General features: G+C 33.0%; 2 protein-coding genes across 2 annotated transcripts; both read right to left on the bottom strand.

Annotated features, from left to right (window-relative positions):
- Positions 1-100: 100 nt before the first annotated feature.
- LOC114419631 ((+)-neomenthol dehydrogenase-like) lies at positions 101-2863 on the bottom strand. The gene is made up of 4 exons (XM_028385357.1): positions 2734-2863; positions 2191-2458; positions 1587-1772; positions 101-724 (listed from the first exon to the last, which is right to left on the bottom strand). Exons 1-4 carry the CDS (start codon positions 2778-2780, stop codon positions 314-316), a joined length of 912 nt encoding a protein of 303 aa, XP_028241158.1. The 5' UTR covers positions 2781-2863; the 3' UTR covers positions 101-313.
- Positions 2864-11829: 8966 nt separating this feature from the next.
- Positions 11830-19322, bottom strand: LOC114419630 (cysteine synthase, chloroplastic/chromoplastic-like). The gene is made up of 10 exons (XM_028385356.1): positions 18875-19322; positions 18662-18771; positions 17239-17296; positions 15983-16246; positions 14374-14511; positions 14104-14155; positions 13925-14004; positions 13486-13545; positions 13045-13125; positions 11830-12246 (listed from the first exon to the last, which is right to left on the bottom strand). Exons 1-10 carry the CDS (start codon positions 19106-19108, stop codon positions 12154-12156), a joined length of 1170 nt encoding a protein of 389 aa, XP_028241157.1. The 5' UTR covers positions 19109-19322; the 3' UTR covers positions 11830-12153.
- Between the last annotated feature and the right edge of the window lie 208 nt (positions 19323-19530).

Below are 19530 nucleotides of genomic sequence, written 5' to 3'. Positions count from 1 at the left end.
TCCTTTTAATATTGATAACCATTCAAATAAAATCTTATAATTTTTAGCAGTAGAATGCACGCAGTTAATGTTTCTGCATATGGGTGGCGGGGAACGGTTATGCTGCATTGAGCTCTGCTCATAACTTTTAATATACATTTTAAATGTTCATGTTACACTTTGTACCTATCATACTATAGTGTTAAAACGCAGCTCAAGACTTAAAATTAATACCATTAGTTAAAGTTAAGATAACTCGAGCCAGTTGATCAAGGAAACAAAAAGAGTGTTACAATGTAAACATTTATCTTGATTAATTAATTAATTAGTGGGATCATAATTTAGAAGTAGGGTTGAGGAAGGTAGCCTTCTTTCCAAGCGAGAAGAACTTTCCGGTGGGCAAGAGGTGCGGCGGAAGCAAGGCGAGGGTGGCGGCCAGCGCGGCGGCGTCATCCGCGGTGTGAGTACCCTTGCCCTTGGTCATTGCGGTTTGAGTGAAACCAGGGCAAAAGCAGTTCACACTCAACCCACTTCCTTCGTACGAGTATCTCTTTGCCAACATTCTTGAGTATGCATTCAGAGCCAGCTTCGACACCGCGTATTCCGTCCAGTACGACGGCCACCCTTGGCTCTTCCACGTTCCGTTTCTCACGTCTCTGAGGAACGTTCCCACCACTCCATCGATGTGTTCTTCCATCAAGTCCTCGCGTTCTAACACTGCTCTTATCTCACCATTTCTCACCTTCTGCATATGCATATAAATATATCAGTCATATTCTTTCTAACACTCTTTAATAATTTTTTTTTTATAATTTGGACACACGTAATGATAATAAACATCCCTTTATTTAAAACATCACATTAACATTTTTTATTTTTCTCTTCCTATCATATGATAAGTTCTATAAGTCTCTTTCCTCGGATGTCTAATACCATTTGAGGTGTCAGTTTATCTTTTTACACCTACCATACATGACAGACAATCAGACAAATAATAATGGTCATATTGGAAATTTTAAAACAATTTTAATGAAAGTAAAAATATTAATTAATTACTCCTAGGTTAATATAAGACAATGCACCGGTAGTTATATGTGAACACCAAATTAAATCACTCCAATACTTTCTTTATGTCGTCTCTGAGTGTCACCTAGAGTTCGAATGTTCACTCGTCATTTTTTCCAGAAAGAAGCTAAGATAATTATTGTCTCGTTCCTTTCTAAGGTGTGAAATATGAGTGTGAACAAAAGAAAGATATATAATGTAAGAAAAATATAAAAGAGAAAAAAAATGAAAGATGTAATGAGAAAGAGATATTCCTATTCCTTCAGTTTTATATTATGTGTCTTTTAAGATAATTAATATATACTTCTTAAAAATATATTTTTCTTTTAAGTTAATATGACAAAAAAAAGTAATAATTAATTTTTTAAAATGACGAATATTTTGAGATAAACATAAATTATAAACAAATATCAAGTAGAATGAAAGTGAACACAAAGGGAATGTAAAAGAAAGACTATAGAAACATCAAGTTGCACTACTGTATTGACGAATTAACTAGTAAAATAAAATAATGAACAAAAGAAATAGAGGTAGATCATTACATCGAGGGAGCCAAGCCTTGAGCTAACGTTGAGAACACGAGTGATGGAAGAAGAAGAGCAACGAAAGAGAGGGAGAAGAGCTTCAATCAGCAACTTGGGACCGTAGAAGTTGGTCTTTATGACGCTTTCTGCGTGCTCCACTGAGTTTTCGTCTAGTTCATTGTAGGACACTCCCGCATTGTTCACCTGAATTATCACAATATATTCGTAGTTAAATTAACTATGATCAATTTAATAACGTAATTTAACTTTAAATTTCATTTCTGTTAGGTATTATTGTAAAAAGTATATCAATCATTAATGTATTAGATTTTTTTATGATGTAGTTCAATCAATAGGGGTGTGTTGGGATTAGAGTTGAAACCACCTTAAAGAGAGTAATTGTGTGATTTTAATGCAAAAATTCGAAAGTAACTATGTTATTGTAACTTTTATCTGAAAGTTTGTTCGTGTTGGATTAAAGTGATTTCCAAACACACACTAGATCGATCTCTTTAATTTGTTTATGTACGTAGCATGTGCACATGTGACATGATACAGGGGAATTGAATTAATTTTAAATCAAAACATAATTGATGTGAAAAGTAAAATAATGAATACGCACAAGAATATCCAAGGTGGCTCCGAATTTGGCTTGGAAGGAGGATGCGAAGGTTAACACAGAAAGGGGATCAGAGACATCAAGAAGTAGAAAGTGAACAAAATCACCAAGGCCTTGCTTTCGGAGATTCTCCACTGCAGCTTCCCCTCTTTGTCTATCTCTAGCAGTTAGCACCACACTCACTCCTAATTCCGCAAGACGGTTCACCAATGCAAACCCTATGCCCTTGTTCCCTCCGGTCACCACCGCCACCGTCTCCCTCGACCACCACCTTCATTCATTCACCAATCACTTAACACAAATACAAGGAAGAAAATAGTATGCAAACCTTTGTTACACGTATATATTTCAAATTACGAACAAAACTTAGACACAATTTTATACATACTTTTAATGTTGTTCTCCAATCAGAATTAGAATTTTATCTCGTAGTCTTGTTGACCTTTATACAAAGTTTTATTATGCAGATTATCAAGGTCAATTCAATTTTGACTGGAGAACAGTATTAATTAAACAGATTAACCCATACATAAATAGATGGCCTACCTGGTTAAGCATGATGAAGGACAAGGAAAATAATGCTCCGGTTCCATATATGTGTGAGAACAAAAGAATATGAACGAGTGTCAATTAATGCAGGACACTGTAATATGTATGCTGGGTGGGTATGTGTGTGTGTATATCTATATATATATATATATATATATAGGGTCACACACACTTACATGCATTAATGGGATTAATTAGGAACAAGACCTGACTCAGCAACATATAATATAACTATAGAAGTAGACTTGGCTCGAGACAGTGGCGGTGACCAGGTTATAACTATAAAATAACTAAGGGACGAAAAGCAAGTGCCAACCAGAAAAAATGGAACGTGTGATTTTTCTTAATTTGCAATGCCTAGTCTTCCAGGGGATGCGTTATAATTAAACTACTCCATAAATGCATTCTAGATATATCTCTGTTCATCTTTCTCTAATCACCACGTATGATTAGATCACGATAACAACTTCTTTTTATTGAATTTAATTAGAATATATATACTCATCATATACTGTCATTTAAAGTTTATTGATATGAGATTAATTTGTTTAAATTTATAAAAAATAATTACAATCTCATATTTTAATATTAGATTTATTAAATTTGTATTTTGTAAAAAAAAATAGGTGTGTAAAATTTTCTCTAAACATCTTTATCTCCCATAAAAATACTTGTGGTTTAAATTATAAAATAAAAATAAAAATCCTTCTCCACTTTGTGAATTTTTTTCCCAAATATACATAAAAAAATTAATTAAATACCGAAGTATACATATTCCTCTATTATTTATCAAAACATATATATTTACTATTCATAGTATAAATTTGGTTCACTTTTATGATAATTATTTTAAAAGTTATATATTAAAGAATTTGAGTCCCTCCAACCTGAATTCTCAACATGATTTATTTTTTATTTTTAAGAAAATTTAATTTTTTTAAAAGATTTAAAAATAATAAATAAAGGAAATTAATGCAAAATAATAAAATTAGAGAATATATTAAAGAAGATAATAAAGTTAAATAAAAATAGTTAAAAACACTCTGGTTGAAGAACTTTTTCTAATTTATATATAGTGCAAAATTCAATACATTGATAATAAACAAAAAAAGAAAATTAATTTGTTTGACTATAACTTTCAAGATGGTGAGAACACCTATTTTTTGAATGATCTACTAATCCACAGATTAAACAATGTTTTGGTTGACCTTTTTCTTTCTCATTCATATTAGTCCATATTCTTGTTGATTTTGGTCGACTTTTTTATTTCTCCTCATAACTGTATTGACACATAATTGTGGTCTTTCATTGATGATCAATAATCATGATGACACATGTATGTTAACGGGACTTTGTAGACACTTGACACGTAGTCCAATGTGTACACTGAATGAACATATTGCAAGTAATCTATATTTATGTGCTTACATGTAATAATGAAATGTGCATATGGTATGAGTAGCTTTTGAAGCTTCTCACAATTACATGTTCTTTGATCCAGCCTCAGTGAATTTTCCCATTCGATGTCTCTCTCTTGAATTCATTTTTTGCTCAACTTGAACTAAAATCTTTGGCGGTCAAATTGCTGAACGAAGTGAGTGTTAGACTTAGTTTCTTCTTCAATGATGAACTTGGCCGCAATGAGTGTGTAAACTTGTCTAGAGGCAATCATTGCATCACCTTGAGTCCCACGATCAACAAAATATTTGCTCAACTTCTTATACGTGATTTTGACCAAGGCAGTAATTGAAAATTTTCTCATTTTTTTTAGCATCAAGTTTAGTGACTCTACCAAATTAATGGTCATGTGTCCCCATTGTTTTCCATCATTCCATGCCAAGGTCCGTTGCTCCCTTGGTATTTGATCAAGCCAGGCAATGCCGTATGGGTTGTCTTTTTGTAACAACTGGCAATGACAAAAAAACTCAGGTTAAGTCATGGTATATCATGTTGTTTGAAAAAAATATAAATATGATTGTCAATTTAATTTTAAATAATAAAATAATGTGAATTAAAATTTTAAAAAATATCTTACTCATACTCAAGACGCTTTTCCTTTCATCCTCACTTTTGAATTGTTTTTTGTAATTTTGTCCAATGTGACGAATACAAAACACATGTGATGAGTTATCTGTTGTCCACCCACTGTCTGGTTGTCTGTATGTACTTTTGATTGACTCTTGCCTATAAGAGATTAGGCATATACCATGTTGTGGTGTGACGTGGGTTCTCAAGTTTTGCAAAAAAAGTGTCAATCATCTGTTGTCTCGCTCTCGACAATGGCAAATGCTAATGGAAATATATTGTTAGCCACATCTTGTGCAACTACAATTAATAATATCCCTTTGTATCGTCCATAAAGCCAGGTTCCATCGATTTGCACCATGGGTTTACAAAATACAAATGCAGCAATGCATGCCTTGAATGACCAAAAAAGTTGATGGAATATGACCTTGTTTGGAATTGGTTGGCTTGACTTGTCTAATGCAGGTATAGTTTGAATTCTGACAATTGTTCCAGGGATGAATAGTTGCAATGCTTGTAGATCTTTGACATGTATGTTGTATGACTCTTTCCAATTATCATATACCCATAGTTGTTAAACCCGACTGGTCATTGACTCAGTTGAGGTAGTGGGTCAGTGATCCAACCAGTGGGACAATAATTGACTCGATTTGACCCGATATATATTAAAAAATTCAAAATTATATATGTATCTATTATATATAAGTATATAAATAACATTATTTGAGTAAGAAAAGTTCATCCATACTCCAAAATCCAAAATAACAATTAATAATAATGAGACATCAAAACAACGTCGTAGAGCTGTAAAGGTGGTCCATTTTATTTTATTTTTTTGTAAAACCGGTCGGGTCAGATCGGTCCAACTGGGATCCGGTACCTAACCAACTAGGTTTGGCCAGGTCATTCCAGGTCAATTGCGTGACTGATCCAATAGTGGATCCGGTCCAGTTAGGCCATTAAGTCCCGATTGGACCAGATCGGGTTTCACAACTATGCATATACCTTCTTGAGGGCTCATTGTTTTGCTAGTCATGCTTTTCAATATGTGATGGTGTCGCTGAACTCTTGTTTAATGAATGTGATGAATGTTGGAACTGTTAGTTGCTCATTTTCTTCAACCATTGCAAGGATATTTTTGCTTGAGTTTGGAATCTATCTTATTGTGATCTTGTGAAATGGTGGGCTTAACGCATGTGTGAGGCCTTTCAATCATTATAATTTCCCAAAATTTAAAATTTTTGCATTTTGACGCTCTAAGTTTCCATTGGCACCCCTCAGCTTGACAATAGAAGACTCATGTATCTTTCGCACACCTCTTGTGTTTGAAAGTGACATGGTTCTTAATATGCCACATTCTTACTGCGTGTTTGAGGTCCTCCAACTGACGGAATCGCTAACCAACATATAGCTCACCATCCTGTGATTTAGATTGTTGTGGTAGGTCCAAAAAATGCCTATAGTTGGGATTGTCAATCACTTGGTTGTCACCAATATCAACGCAATTTGGATATGGACGATAGACATTTTTAGTTGTTGCCGGTTGGAAAAGAAATTGGATGTCATTATCATTGTTGTCGTTGATGTTGTTGTCATCATTGACCGCCAAAATTTCATCTTCATTGTCACTGAAGTCACCAACTACTTCATCCGGCAACCCGTTTTTAGCATGATAGTCATGTGATATTTCATTACTTTGAGATTGAGCAACATGGATTTGAGTAGTTGGTTGGACATTTAGGTCGGAGGGCTCATTTAGGTTCAAAAGTTAGGGAACCGTCACATAGTAGTTTGATGATCCATTAAGCAATTGTGTGTATGAGCCAATGTGTGCATCAAAGAAATGGAATGGTTGTTTGGTGAATTTGTGGTGATGGAATGGTTGTTTCAACATTAGTGGTAGAAGAAGGTTGTTGTTCATATTGTACGAGCAACTCAAAGAAACCTATGCATTCATGTCAGTGATAGACATTGAACATGTCATCAATATCCTCATTGTCATTAATGGTAACAACCTGGTAATTGAACATGTCTGACCCGACAATTATAGGGTATCGATAAATGTCTGTGGTTATGCTTTGACCTCGGTTTAGGCTCATCTTTTGTTGGATTTTTCTTTTCTAGGCATTGAAGGTCATGTCTCTTTTCATTGAAACAAGTACATTTTTTTTGCCTTTAAACTCAACGTCAACGTTACAATCGGCATCGTAGTGGACAATGGTAGAGACTGTTTGGTTTATGGTTGACATGGTTATACTAAGGTGTGATGTATGTGAATAAGTTATATATTTAAGAGTGAATTGAAAGTTATCTAGTGAAGGGTTTGATGCGTTATGAAGAATACGTTATTAGTCTAATTTATAGTATCATGGTATGAGAATGTTGTACTGATAGATTCAACGGTCGTCATCGCACAGACACTTTTAGCGGTTGAGATTGCATCGACAATTGTAGCTACAGTACCATGAATAATGTTTGTACCACGTCTGCATCGAGATTTATGACGCACAGTACCATGAATAGTGTTTGCACAATGTCGCTGTAGGATTCATGACGTGCACAGTGTCTCTGCAGGATTCATGACAGACACAATGTCACTGCGTCTCTGCAGGATTCCTGACATGCACAATGTCTCTACAGGATTCCTGACAGACACAGTGTCGCTGCATCTCTGTAGGATTCTTGATGTGCACAATGTCTTTGCATGATTCTTGACGTGCACAGTAACGTGCATAGTGACACGCATAGTGTCTCTGCAAGATTCCTGATGTGCACAGTGACGTACACAATGTCTCTACAGGATTCTTAATGTGCACAGTGACGCGCACAATATCTCTGCAAGATTCCTGACAGGCATAGTGTCACTGCACAGTGTCTATGTAGGATTTCTGATGTACACAATATCTTTACATGATTCCTGACGCGCATAATGTCTTTACAAAGTAATTTAGAATTAATTTTCCATAGGTAAAATACAAAAATCTTACTATCTATTTGTATCCCATAAAAAGGTTTTTCTCTTTATTATTTGAATGAAATTATTTTTAACAAACTATTTTCATATATTATTCTTAAATGTAAATTATTTTTTAATATTATTTTTTTAAAAAAAAAAACTAAGGTTTTTCTATTTATTCTGCTAAAACAAAGTTTAATAAATATATCAAATGGGCCAAAAATTAATTTAAAAATAAACAAATTCTTGTCCATGAGGTGAAATAGTTATGAGTAAAGTGAAATAAATTTCCTTTATAATGCATCATAAACTCTTTTGTACAATGTCTGAGTATTATCTTCTTTTCTTTTTGCTAAAAGCTGAATATTATTAAAAATATATAAAATGTAAAATATATTAAAAGAGAAATTATTTTAAATCATATAAAATTACAATGAAATTATATAATTTAATGATATATAAATTAAAAATAAATGAAAATAATTATAATTTAAAATTTAAAAATAACTATACAGATAATTGATTCAAAAACTGAATTTATTCAAGGATGTTATTATATGTCGTTTTTTAAGACATTATATTGGGTTTGGTAAAAATAATGGGGGATTAAACTGTTTTTTATTATAATAATAATAATAATAATAATAATAATAATAATAATAATAATAAGTTTAGTAATAATAATAATAGTAATAGTGATTATTATTATTATTATTATTATTATTATTATGTGAGCTTGATTTTGACTTTTTAATATTATCGTGCAATATATGAATTAATACGTCACTAAATAAATTTAATTTTTTACGTAGTTAATATTAATGGTCGAGCTTTTTTAACGATTTGAAAAAAAAAAATATATATATATATATATATATATATATATATATATATATATATATATATATAATTTGGTGAGACAATTTGATTTAAGAATAATTAACAGGTTACATTATTATTACATAAAATTTAAGAAACTTTTATGCACAAGGATAAATTCCGAAATTAATTATTAAGTGAAAAATTGCAAAATTCAATATATTTAAATGATTTTTTTTTGTTTTAAAAGTAATATGTATCATAGCCCTGCAAAAATTGCACATAATGTTTTTTCATAACATAATTTGCTTTAATAATTAAATCAGTACTATCAATATTTTAAAATATTTAGTAAAATTAATTGATAAGTTAGTTAAAAGCTCATAAGTTTACTCCAAAAAAATTAGAAAATTTTATTAAAAAGACAAAAATTTGACAAATCATAAAATGATATAATATAAATTATTGTACATATATCATATCTCAAAACAAAGTCTCACAGAGACTAATTATGAACAATAAAAATAAACAGGAATTTTTAGAGGAACTATTGACAAGGACTAAACACTTACCCTAAAAATTATAAAACAAAATAAAAAACTAAACTAAATTTTAACATAAGAAAAATAATATAGTCTATAACATTGAAAAAAGAAGAGACTTGTTATAAACTCCAACTAGAAAAAAAAAGTAACACATCATTTAACTTGATTTGCTTTCGGCCTTCTAATATTTTTGAAAGAAAAAGGGAATGACTAAAAAAATGAAGTAAAGGAAAAATAAAGAATGTAATATTTGATAACACTACTCAAATAGCTTATACTTATATATGTCTAAAAAAATTAATAGATAAATTGATTATATATTTTATGTGTTGGGTTTTGATTAGACATAAAATATATATAAATAAAGAGTGTACTGATACTTTTGACATTTTTTTTTGCTTAAACATGAAACTGTATAGTTCAGAACATTTTGTAAATTAGGGGGGCACTCCGATAGCTGTGGTTCCGTCCGTGACTTAAAAGGGATAATTTTGTTTTACGAATATTAAATCCTCTCTATCATTGCTCTGAATTATGTAAATATGTTGCATATCTATCTATTCAAATTTACACGTTTTTTTTTTTTTGCTGATATATAAAAAAGCATATCAACCTAATTGATTAATTTTTCGTACAATATTTTATCTGATAGAAAATTAAACCAGGGTTGATGGCCCCCCCAACCCGTGCCCAGTTTATGCATTGCACTGTTGGAATCCACGGGGCATAGTGCGTTAGCTTTCTTATTCAAAACCTTTCTTGAGTGCAAGAACTACACAATCCACTTCACAGTGAACTCAGATAAATTTATTAGAAAATCAACCATTGTTTTTTCACATATTAATTTTTATACTTATTTGTGTAGCTCAGTTGGCACATACCCTAGCAGAACGGATTTTAAATATGATTAAATTTTAAACTAAAAATTAATTTCATAATCAACTCAAAGAACTGAAATATTTTATTATTTTCTTTTTCTTTTTCTATCTTTCCTCTCATTCCAAAGTTCAATTCAATCAAAGAATAAAAAAATCATTTTTTCTTGTAAAATGAAACTACCATATGCACATTTTGATTACTCTAAATCCACTTTTCCATTTTCTTTTCATGAACATGCCCTTTACCTAACTTGTAGCTTCTAGCCATAATGTGGTCCTCAGAACTCAGATTCCCTACGACCGGCGATCATATTCTTCGGTTTATACTGCACAGCAAGAAAAAAAGTCACCCTAGCTTTTGAGCTTTGGGCATGTGACATGTGACTTATATTTTAGAAAAATGGAAGAGCACTTTTGTTTCTAAGTTCACAGCCATTCAATTCTTATATATGAATTATGATCCCAAGGAAGTCGATCGGCTGAAAAAAATGAGCAAATATCATTGCTCTATCTTTATCAAAAAGACAAAAAGATGCCAATGTTTTATATTTTACTGCACTTGAACGAACATGAAGTCCACTGTGACTGCTGAGCCAACCAAACACAAGCGAGTTCTTGTGTTTTTTTCTTTATATACATGTCAGTATCTCTTTGTGAACCATATATATATATATATATATATATATATATATATATATATATTTATTTATTTATTTATTTATTTATTTTGTGTGTGTGTGAATTTGACTCATTTAAAGTGACCAACTTACTTTAAAAAGTAAAATAAATAATCTCAATTGTTAATTATATATACATGCATGATGAACCATACACGTGTTTGAATATTAACGGATGATTTCATCAACAATTGGGATTACCTATTTTACAGTTGCTCACTTTAGAGTTTAGAGGAAATAGAACCAACTGGTCAAAGTGTAAGCTAAAGTCTAATCTGTACAAATTAAAATGAGTTCTTGTGTTGCTATTCACGACGTACATTTTAGTGATTTTATTTTAGGTTCAAACAGATTATTGTTTGCACTTCCCTTATATTGTTCTTTGTTCTCCCTCAAGTACTTGTAGAGGGGAAAAGACACGAGATTAACGAGAAACCATACCTGACTCAAATTCAACTTAAATCCTGTATCTTTCTCTCTTCTTACTACATGCAAGGTGACGAGAGAAGAGGATACAGGTCTATATTTTGTTGGTTCTACACTGCCAGTGTACTAACTTTTTTATTGGTGAATTATTTGGACTACCCTGTTTGGCACAGCCAGAAAATGTCAAAATGACAACTCATTCTTCGTTCCTTTCGGATTCATTTTTAAAAAAAATATTTAGACAAGGGGAATTTATTTACGACTAAAGATAGACGAGGATAAAAGTTATTGGTACAAACAACTGTACACTTATATACCTTAACTAAAGACTAGAATTCCATCCCTAACTTAAAAATAAAATCACAACTAAAGATATCATTTTAATCTTAACATGGGTCAATCTAGTGGGAGGCAGGGGCACAACCAAGTGTATTGCTACATGGACATCCACCCCCTATAATATAAAAACCTCCTAATATTTACACAATTTTTTTTTTGCCTCACCTCCCCCTTCTAATATAACATTTATATGTACCATTAACTTTTTTTAACATCTAATTTTAATTTTGTAGCCTTTTAATTTTATTAAAAAAAAACGTTTAACTTCTAGCATTTCAATTTTAACACTCTAGCTTTCCTCTTCACCCCTTTTTATTAAGCTACATTTTTGTCTTAACATTTTTTTCTGATTCCATTCCTGGTGGGAAGAGAGATTAATTGGGTGTCAAATAAAAATAAGCAAGTCTAGAGGAGGGGGGTGCACAAAATGCAACAGATAAACTGTTTCATCAATTATTTTTTAATAGCGAACATTAGACAGAAATTTCTTACGCTGCCATACAAAAAGAAGAGCAATGCCAGTAATTCCTACTACATCTAAAAGTTTTAGCCCAAAGAGAGAAGGAAAAAAACTTATTCAATCAAGGGCCATTGATCTGTGCTGTAAGTCAAGTCAATGACCTTTACACAGTTATCTAATTTCTTGAGTGTCAAAAATGAGAAACACGGACATAACATGGACATGTCACACTGTCATTTACATACAGATACTCGTGGAGAATGAGTATGAAACATTAACAAGCAAAGTCAATTCATGGCTCAGGTTGCATTTTCTCGCATTCTTCCCGAATTGACTGGAAAAGAATAGTAGACAAATATCTTTCACCAAAGCTTGGGAAGACAACCTGCAAGCAATAAATATTTTGTGCATTAAAACGTAAGAGAGTAATTTAATACTGAAATTTCAAAATTATATGAAGCTTTAAGTACAAAAAAGATAAAATTGGCAGAAAGCCAGAAACAACAAATGATGACGTTTAAGCAAATAGAGAAAGAAAAATTGCAGGAAGTGAAGTGATCCTTTTTCTGGCTACATACCAAAAACCCCTCTCCCAAAAGGAGAGCAAAAATTTACTTGAAATTATATAATTCAAGCTAGTTATGCCAACCAGAAAAGGAAGGAAAGAGAAGAAACTTAGCCCATAACAATAGCAGGGCAAAAGTACATAATACAAAATACAAAGCATTTCCAGCCTTTTCAGCCAGGATACTAGGTGGATTCACACTAAGCACTATGGACAAATCCAGCTAAGTTTTCATTCCATCCCTACAGGTCCTTAACACAATCAATCCACCAATCAGAAAAGACGAGCAAATAGGACAAGATAATCATGTATAAGCTAATGGATGAGAATTAGCAGTGTGCTACAATGCAAGCAACTGGATACTTAAATAACATCAGAAAATGGTGAATAAGACATAATCTGCAAACTTGTCCTTAAGAACCAAAATCTAGACATTTCTTTGAAGGCCAGGTTGCTAAGAAAAAAATAAAATATAATTAGATTGGTAAAATGAGGAACTCCATCTGTATGATGCTTTCGTAACTTTAGCAAAGATCAATCTCATTCCAGAACCAGATGGATTAAATTCCTTGTACAATTATGTATTGATTTAGATTTTTTTGTAGGAAATATGCATACCCCAATAAGCTTGCCTGCATTCTCAGGCCTCTTTCCAACCTTCAAAGCAGCTGCAGCAGCAGCTCCTGAAGAAATTCCCACCTGTTTTCCAATTGAAGTTAGCAGGTAAGAGGCAAAGACAACAGATACAAACTCTTTATTGGTGTCAGAGTTGAGGTGTCGCAGGATTTGAAGAAAATTAACTCAAACATGATGTAAGCTAAATAACACAAGTTCTTATGCCCTTCATAATAGGGTGTGGGAAGGATCATTCATGAACGTAACTAACATTTTATTTAATATATGATGAGGGTACTAGACGCCATCATCTTGTGCATGATTGTTTCAAGCAACCCTGGCATGTCTCCTGTAAGAGTGTAAGTGCACAGGATATGCACGCCAGAACCCATTAAGAAACTCAAATCACACATACAGGTGAAAAGATGAACATAAAGGACTAACCAGCAAGCCTTCCTGGAGTGCTAATTGCTTTGCAGTTTCAACTGCTTCATCACTTGATATCTGCCAAATTCACAAAAGGGAAGGTTAATTATAATACAGACCAAGAAAATTGTGACATTCACCATTGTTGGCTAGTACAGTAGGCAAAAGCTTATAGAGGTAAAGCAAATATAAAAAACAAATGTCAACATCAATTTAGTTTGCAAATGGTCAGTAGACAAGGAGCATTTGTTGTCATAATAATACATGCATGTTGACCAGAAGAAATGCATACAACAGAATCACGCAGAATGATTCAAATTTCAAAACGTGACAAGTTCAACTAATTGCTTTTGGAAATAATTAGTAACACATTTTTAAAACACTCAGTTTAGGAAACAACAAAAAACATTGGATTATAACAAATAGAAAAGGACAACAGGAAAGCATAAGAACAGACCGCTATAACTTCATCAAGCACATCTTGATCCAAATTCCTGGGCACAAAACCAGCCCCAATACCCTGAATTTTGTGAGGTCCTGTGGTTTAGCAGGAAAAAAGAAAAAGATATAACTTAAAAGAAATTAAAATTAACATATTGGATTTGAAATGTGTAGAAACTTGTTATGTTTTTGTACCTGGCTTTCCGCCAGTAAGTATGTTGCTTTCCAGAGGCTCTACACCAATAACCTGATACATAAGGAAAAAATGCTTAAAGGAATCCAACAAAGTAGAAAGCTTTCCTAGACGAAATTATGCTTCCGTTGATAAGACATGAGCAGTATACTGAATACATAGATTCATTTACACTTACACCAAGTATTTTATGGACTGTTCCTTTACATCATTATATTGATTGATAATATTAGATAAATTAGGGTTTGGCAATGCCATTGAGAAAGATGTACCTGTATTTTTGGATTTTGTTGTTTTAGGAATTGGCCAACTCCAGAAACAGTTCCACCAGTTCCAATTCCTGCAACTAAAATATCTATCTTTCCTCTTGTATCTTCCCATATCTCTGGGCCAGTTGTCTCATAATGAATCTGTATAGTTGAATTCAACTTCATATATCAGATCATACGGCAGCACAGATGCTATCTATGTAGGACATTTCAATCAACTTGAATTTAACTAATGCAAAGGGGATATACAATATTGGCTCACAATTTGAACATTTTCCCAACCCCTTTTCTTTTCTATAGCAATCTTAGATAATAATGCATAAGGAGACAATTTTTCAATAAAAAGTTAAACTGGCTGCATGACTTTGTTACTTCTGGAAACCTTGTAACTAACTTTAACCTTGTGTGTGTGTCCCATGTGTCATGACAAAGTGCTGCTGAAAGCTAAAAACAGAAGAATGCATTAAGGGAGAGAAAGAGTACAGAAAAGAAAGAACAGCAATCATCTTTGAGCTATAAAGGACACAGCAACAGGAAATCTCAGAGAGAGAGAAAGAGAGAGAGCACATCAAATCAAAAGAACCAAGCAGTTCCTTTGCATATTAGAGAAGAAACTCCTCTAGAAGACCACAGGCAGAAAAGACAGAGAAGCTAAGATTAAAAAAATCATCTCATCTTTTATCACAACTAAATATCTTCAAATTCAAATCAATAGTAAAAAACTAAAAATCATTGTTGACAGATTACTAGTTTGTAAAAGCATATAAGTGTTTCAAATTATGCTTTTTCCAATGATAAAGTGCATGTGAAACAGTGAAAGTAATTTGTAATGGTTTATTGTGAGAAACATTACCAAGGTCATCATCCCTGAGGAGAAAGTAACCCAAGAATGGGTTTGATGAACTTGCCATTGCTGCCAGCTAGGGTTCTAAGGTTAGGTCATTCATTTTTAAAAAACAGTACCTACTAGAATTAACACTAATAACATTGATGAAATCCTAGTTGCTGCCAGCTAGTGTTCTAAAGTTACATCATTCATTTGAGGAACAGTTCTCACAAGAATAAACAATAATGAGATGTTGCAGCTGCACAGACCAAACAATATCTTATCTCTGAATAGGTGTATGTCTGTGTGATGGGATACTACACTTGATAAATGGCTATAGACTTACTAATACATTGTCCAGCTGTTAGATACATAAGGGCCTTGGTGTTTGGTGTAGGCTCATTGGTATGTCTAGGGAAACTTAGTTATGCTCTCATAGTCACAGCTATGAGCATTTTCTTCTAATTAAGTTTATGGGCTTGATAAAGTGTGGTGGCAATGGGATGTATATGTTGTTAATTGGAGCCTTTAGCTGGAGCAAAATGCATTTATCTTTAAGGGAAAATTTGCTTTTGCATCTCAATTAACATGGACTTTGTGACTACGGTTTCAAGCAAGACTTTCAACTAAAGATAAGTAAGAGAAGTATCAATTACCAATGCTGAATACAAATGTACAACACACAGGCCTAACCTGGAGGCTGGACATAATGATGCACCCTGCAAGGGTTCCCATTCCCAAGAACATAGGATTTGTGCACTTAAACATAGAATAAGCTATAAATACCTTAGGATTTGAAGGATTATCAAATTGTTGAAGCATGTATGCATTGGGGGTACTTTTTAAAATTTCTTCAGCTTTTTGAACTGCTCCATTCATGCCCTTTGCTGCATCAGTCAAAACAAGCTCGGCCCCAAATGCTTTCAAGAGAACTCGTCTTTCTAAACTCATTGAAGCAGGCATTGTCAAAATGAGTTTATAACCTCTTGAAGCTGCTATAAAGGCAAGACCAATTCCGGTGTTGCCGCTAGTAGGTTCCACCAATATACTCTGAAATGCACATGAGAAACAAGTTAACTCAGAATGACAAAAACTTATGAAGCAGCATAAAATGTATTTGGCCACAGGTAATCTGAATAAAGTAAATCACAACAAAATTTAACTAGCTCTTATGAAGAACACAATGTGCTTTTCCAAAAAAACCATATATGGTTGCAGCATCAAAGTAAAAGAAACTATACTGCTTCATTGCACCCCAAAGCAAAAGGTTGACTTGCCAAAATGTCCAGACTAAGTTATAGTTTCTAGAATTGTCAAAACCAGTAAATATACAAGCAAAGTTGTGTAACATGCCATATTGATAACAGAAAAATGTTTATAATAAACACATATAACCCTCTTAAACTCCGATTAGGGCATATAAAGTCTCGCAACATTTTAAAAAATTGCTCATATGCAGTCACATTATAAAAGCACAACATGCTCCAAAGCATGCAAGCATAATTTCTTGACAAAAGGCATGTGTATTGATGATTTTGTTTCTTTTTTGAGAGAATAATTCCCGTAAAGACAGAGAGAGAATGATTATAGAGAGATACGACTTTTGCGTTTGAATATGCATAAGTGATTAACAAGGTGCATGATTAGTTTTATTATAGTCAAGCAAGGAGCTGTAGTACCAGGGTGCAGCCCAAGAGTATAGACATAGGGACATAATACACCATGTACATCATCAATGTACAGATACTATTTCTAATGTTTATAGTTTCGACCAAAAAATTATTCTTCACTTCAATTAATGCCTGCTATGCATTACATATGTGGCTCTAGAACAATATTGCTAAAAAACATTTAAAAACTTTGGTGTGTCCATAATGATCAACCATAAGACCATTCGATACCTAAATACCAAATGCCAAGCACGGGAAGAATAAGTCGTTTAGGTGGTCTGCATTAGCCATGGTGGACAAGCAGCAATAATTATAGGGAAATCACATGTTACACATACTATGAAATCCACATTTGCTTTCTATCATTTTTACCTTCCCAGGTGTTATAGCTCCTCTCTGCTCAGCATCATTTATCATACTAAAACCAATCCTGCAAGATGAAAAATCGGAAGCATTAAAGAAAAAAAAATTACCAGAGACAGAATAAACCTCCAATATGCAAATTTATGTGACCAAATAACTTATGCAGGCTCATAGAAATACCATCATCAGCCTCATATATGAACTTTTGAGTTTATACCTAACGATAACTGAATTTATCACCTAATAATGGATACATGACTAAGTGTTTTTACTTGTGCCATATAAGGAGTTATATATACATCCATATTAATATTCAATACTTAGTGTAAAGCTATACATGTCAAGTCAACCTAACAAATAACAAAAGAAACAATAAAAAAACAGCAAAGAAATCAATAACAAAATCAAACCAGCTGCTTTTGTCACTAGAAACATTTTGGGCTTGTTTGGTTTATGGAAATATTCTGTTTTCATTTTCTATTTTGCACTAGCAATTACAAGAGAAGTGTCAGCAGTACACTCTTTAGTCTTTAGTATTGTTTCATCCTTCAAAAAGGTGAAAAGTCAATTTAATTACCTCATAGGCAGGTCACATTTCGAAGAGTATGTTTACAAAAGTATATTGCGAAGATTCTCTAGTCACAAAAAAGATACATTGTTTTCACTTTATTTCATGTTTCTAAAAGATGAGATTAATTAATATTACATTGTTGGTCTAAATTAATTTTACACATCCGATAGAAATTAATCTTATCACTACATCATATTAATGAATAAGATGGCACATTAAAATGGTCAATTCTTATTGAATGTCTGCATAAAAATGTTTTCCACCATTAGTGTGTATAATTTTGGATGTCAGTTGGGAAAGTTCATAAGTACTTTTATTTCTAAAATATCAGTACCAAATTCTTTCGTTGGCTAAAGTATGAAATTCGATGCATAATTGCAAAATCCAATGAACAATTAAAGAAGGAAAAAAATTGTTACTTCGGAAGTAAAAGTACTTTTTTTTAGTAATGTCAACTTCAATCCAAACATCTACTTTCATTTTATACTTTAGAATCCGTGAATGTGCATTGGAATTCCCAAAAGCACGTTTCAAACTTTTATCTAAACATAGCCTATACCGGTAAAAAGTAATTTTGAGTTTTGTCAACTTCAATCCAAACATCCACAATCATTTTATACTTTGGAATCCATGAATGTGCATTGGAATTCCCAAAAGCACATTTCAAATTTTTATCTAAACATAGCCTATACTGTAAAAAAAGTTTTGCACACAAACATTTTGACAAGGACCAGAACAAAGTCTTATCCCATTGCATGACTCACATTACTGTTAAAAACCACACCCCACGTAAATAAAACAGTGCAAGATAGGAGATTTCACAAATCACAAGTTCAACAAGTAACAATTGAAGTTTCTCACCTGTCCTTTACACTACAACAGGGCTCCATAATCTCAAGCTTGGCAGCAATATTGGCCACAGAACCCTTCACGATATTGTTCAGGTAAACCATTGGCGTTTTCCCTATGAGCTGCGCCACGTCAGCAGCAAAAAGAAAACGAACAAAAATTAACGCTGAATTCTCACGCATAAGCGAAAGCACGCAAAAACCAAAGAATTATTTATCCACGGACCTGGGTGACATCTTCAGCAATGTTGAGACCTTCGATTTCGGTTTGGGGCTTAACGGAGACAGCTTTGCAGACAACGGTGGAAGGCGGCGAGATCCTCGTCGCGAGTGGTCTCCGACAGTGGCTGTTAAATTGTCTCAGTGACGTGGCGGCGGTGGTGCGGGTGAAAGTGGAACAGTGCTGAGTGGGAGCACGCGAAGAACAAGTCAACGAGTTGATTAAGGAAGCAGAAGCCATTGGAGGAAGGTTGGGAAATGCAGAACGACGACGTTTGTTGAGTTGAGACGAAACCCAACCCAAAGTCACTACTACACAAACACAATGAATCGCACGCACTCACTCACAATAGTATCTAATATCCCTTTGTAGTTGTTCGCTCACTCCCACGATTGTGGATTGGAAAAATGGGTCGCAATAGAAGAAGTGTATGTTGGAAGGGTAAAGGGACAAGTTGGCTATAATAAATGATAAAAATGACAATAACCAACTGACCAACATACCTACACAAGTAGTAATTTTTACTATTAGTGTGGTAATTTTATAACCTTTATCTTATTTATTATTTTATACAATAATAAGAAATTATATTAATTTAACAGGTGTGTGCTTAATTTTATGTTAGATTCTTTAGAATCATATTAAAATACCAATTAACATGT

Source organism: Glycine soja, chromosome 7 (assembly GCF_004193775.1).
Source record: "Glycine soja cultivar W05 chromosome 7, ASM419377v2, whole genome shotgun sequence".
Taxonomy (NCBI): Eukaryota; Viridiplantae; Streptophyta; class Magnoliopsida; order Fabales; family Fabaceae; genus Glycine; species Glycine soja.
This window is presented reverse-complemented; position numbering and strand designations above follow the sequence as displayed.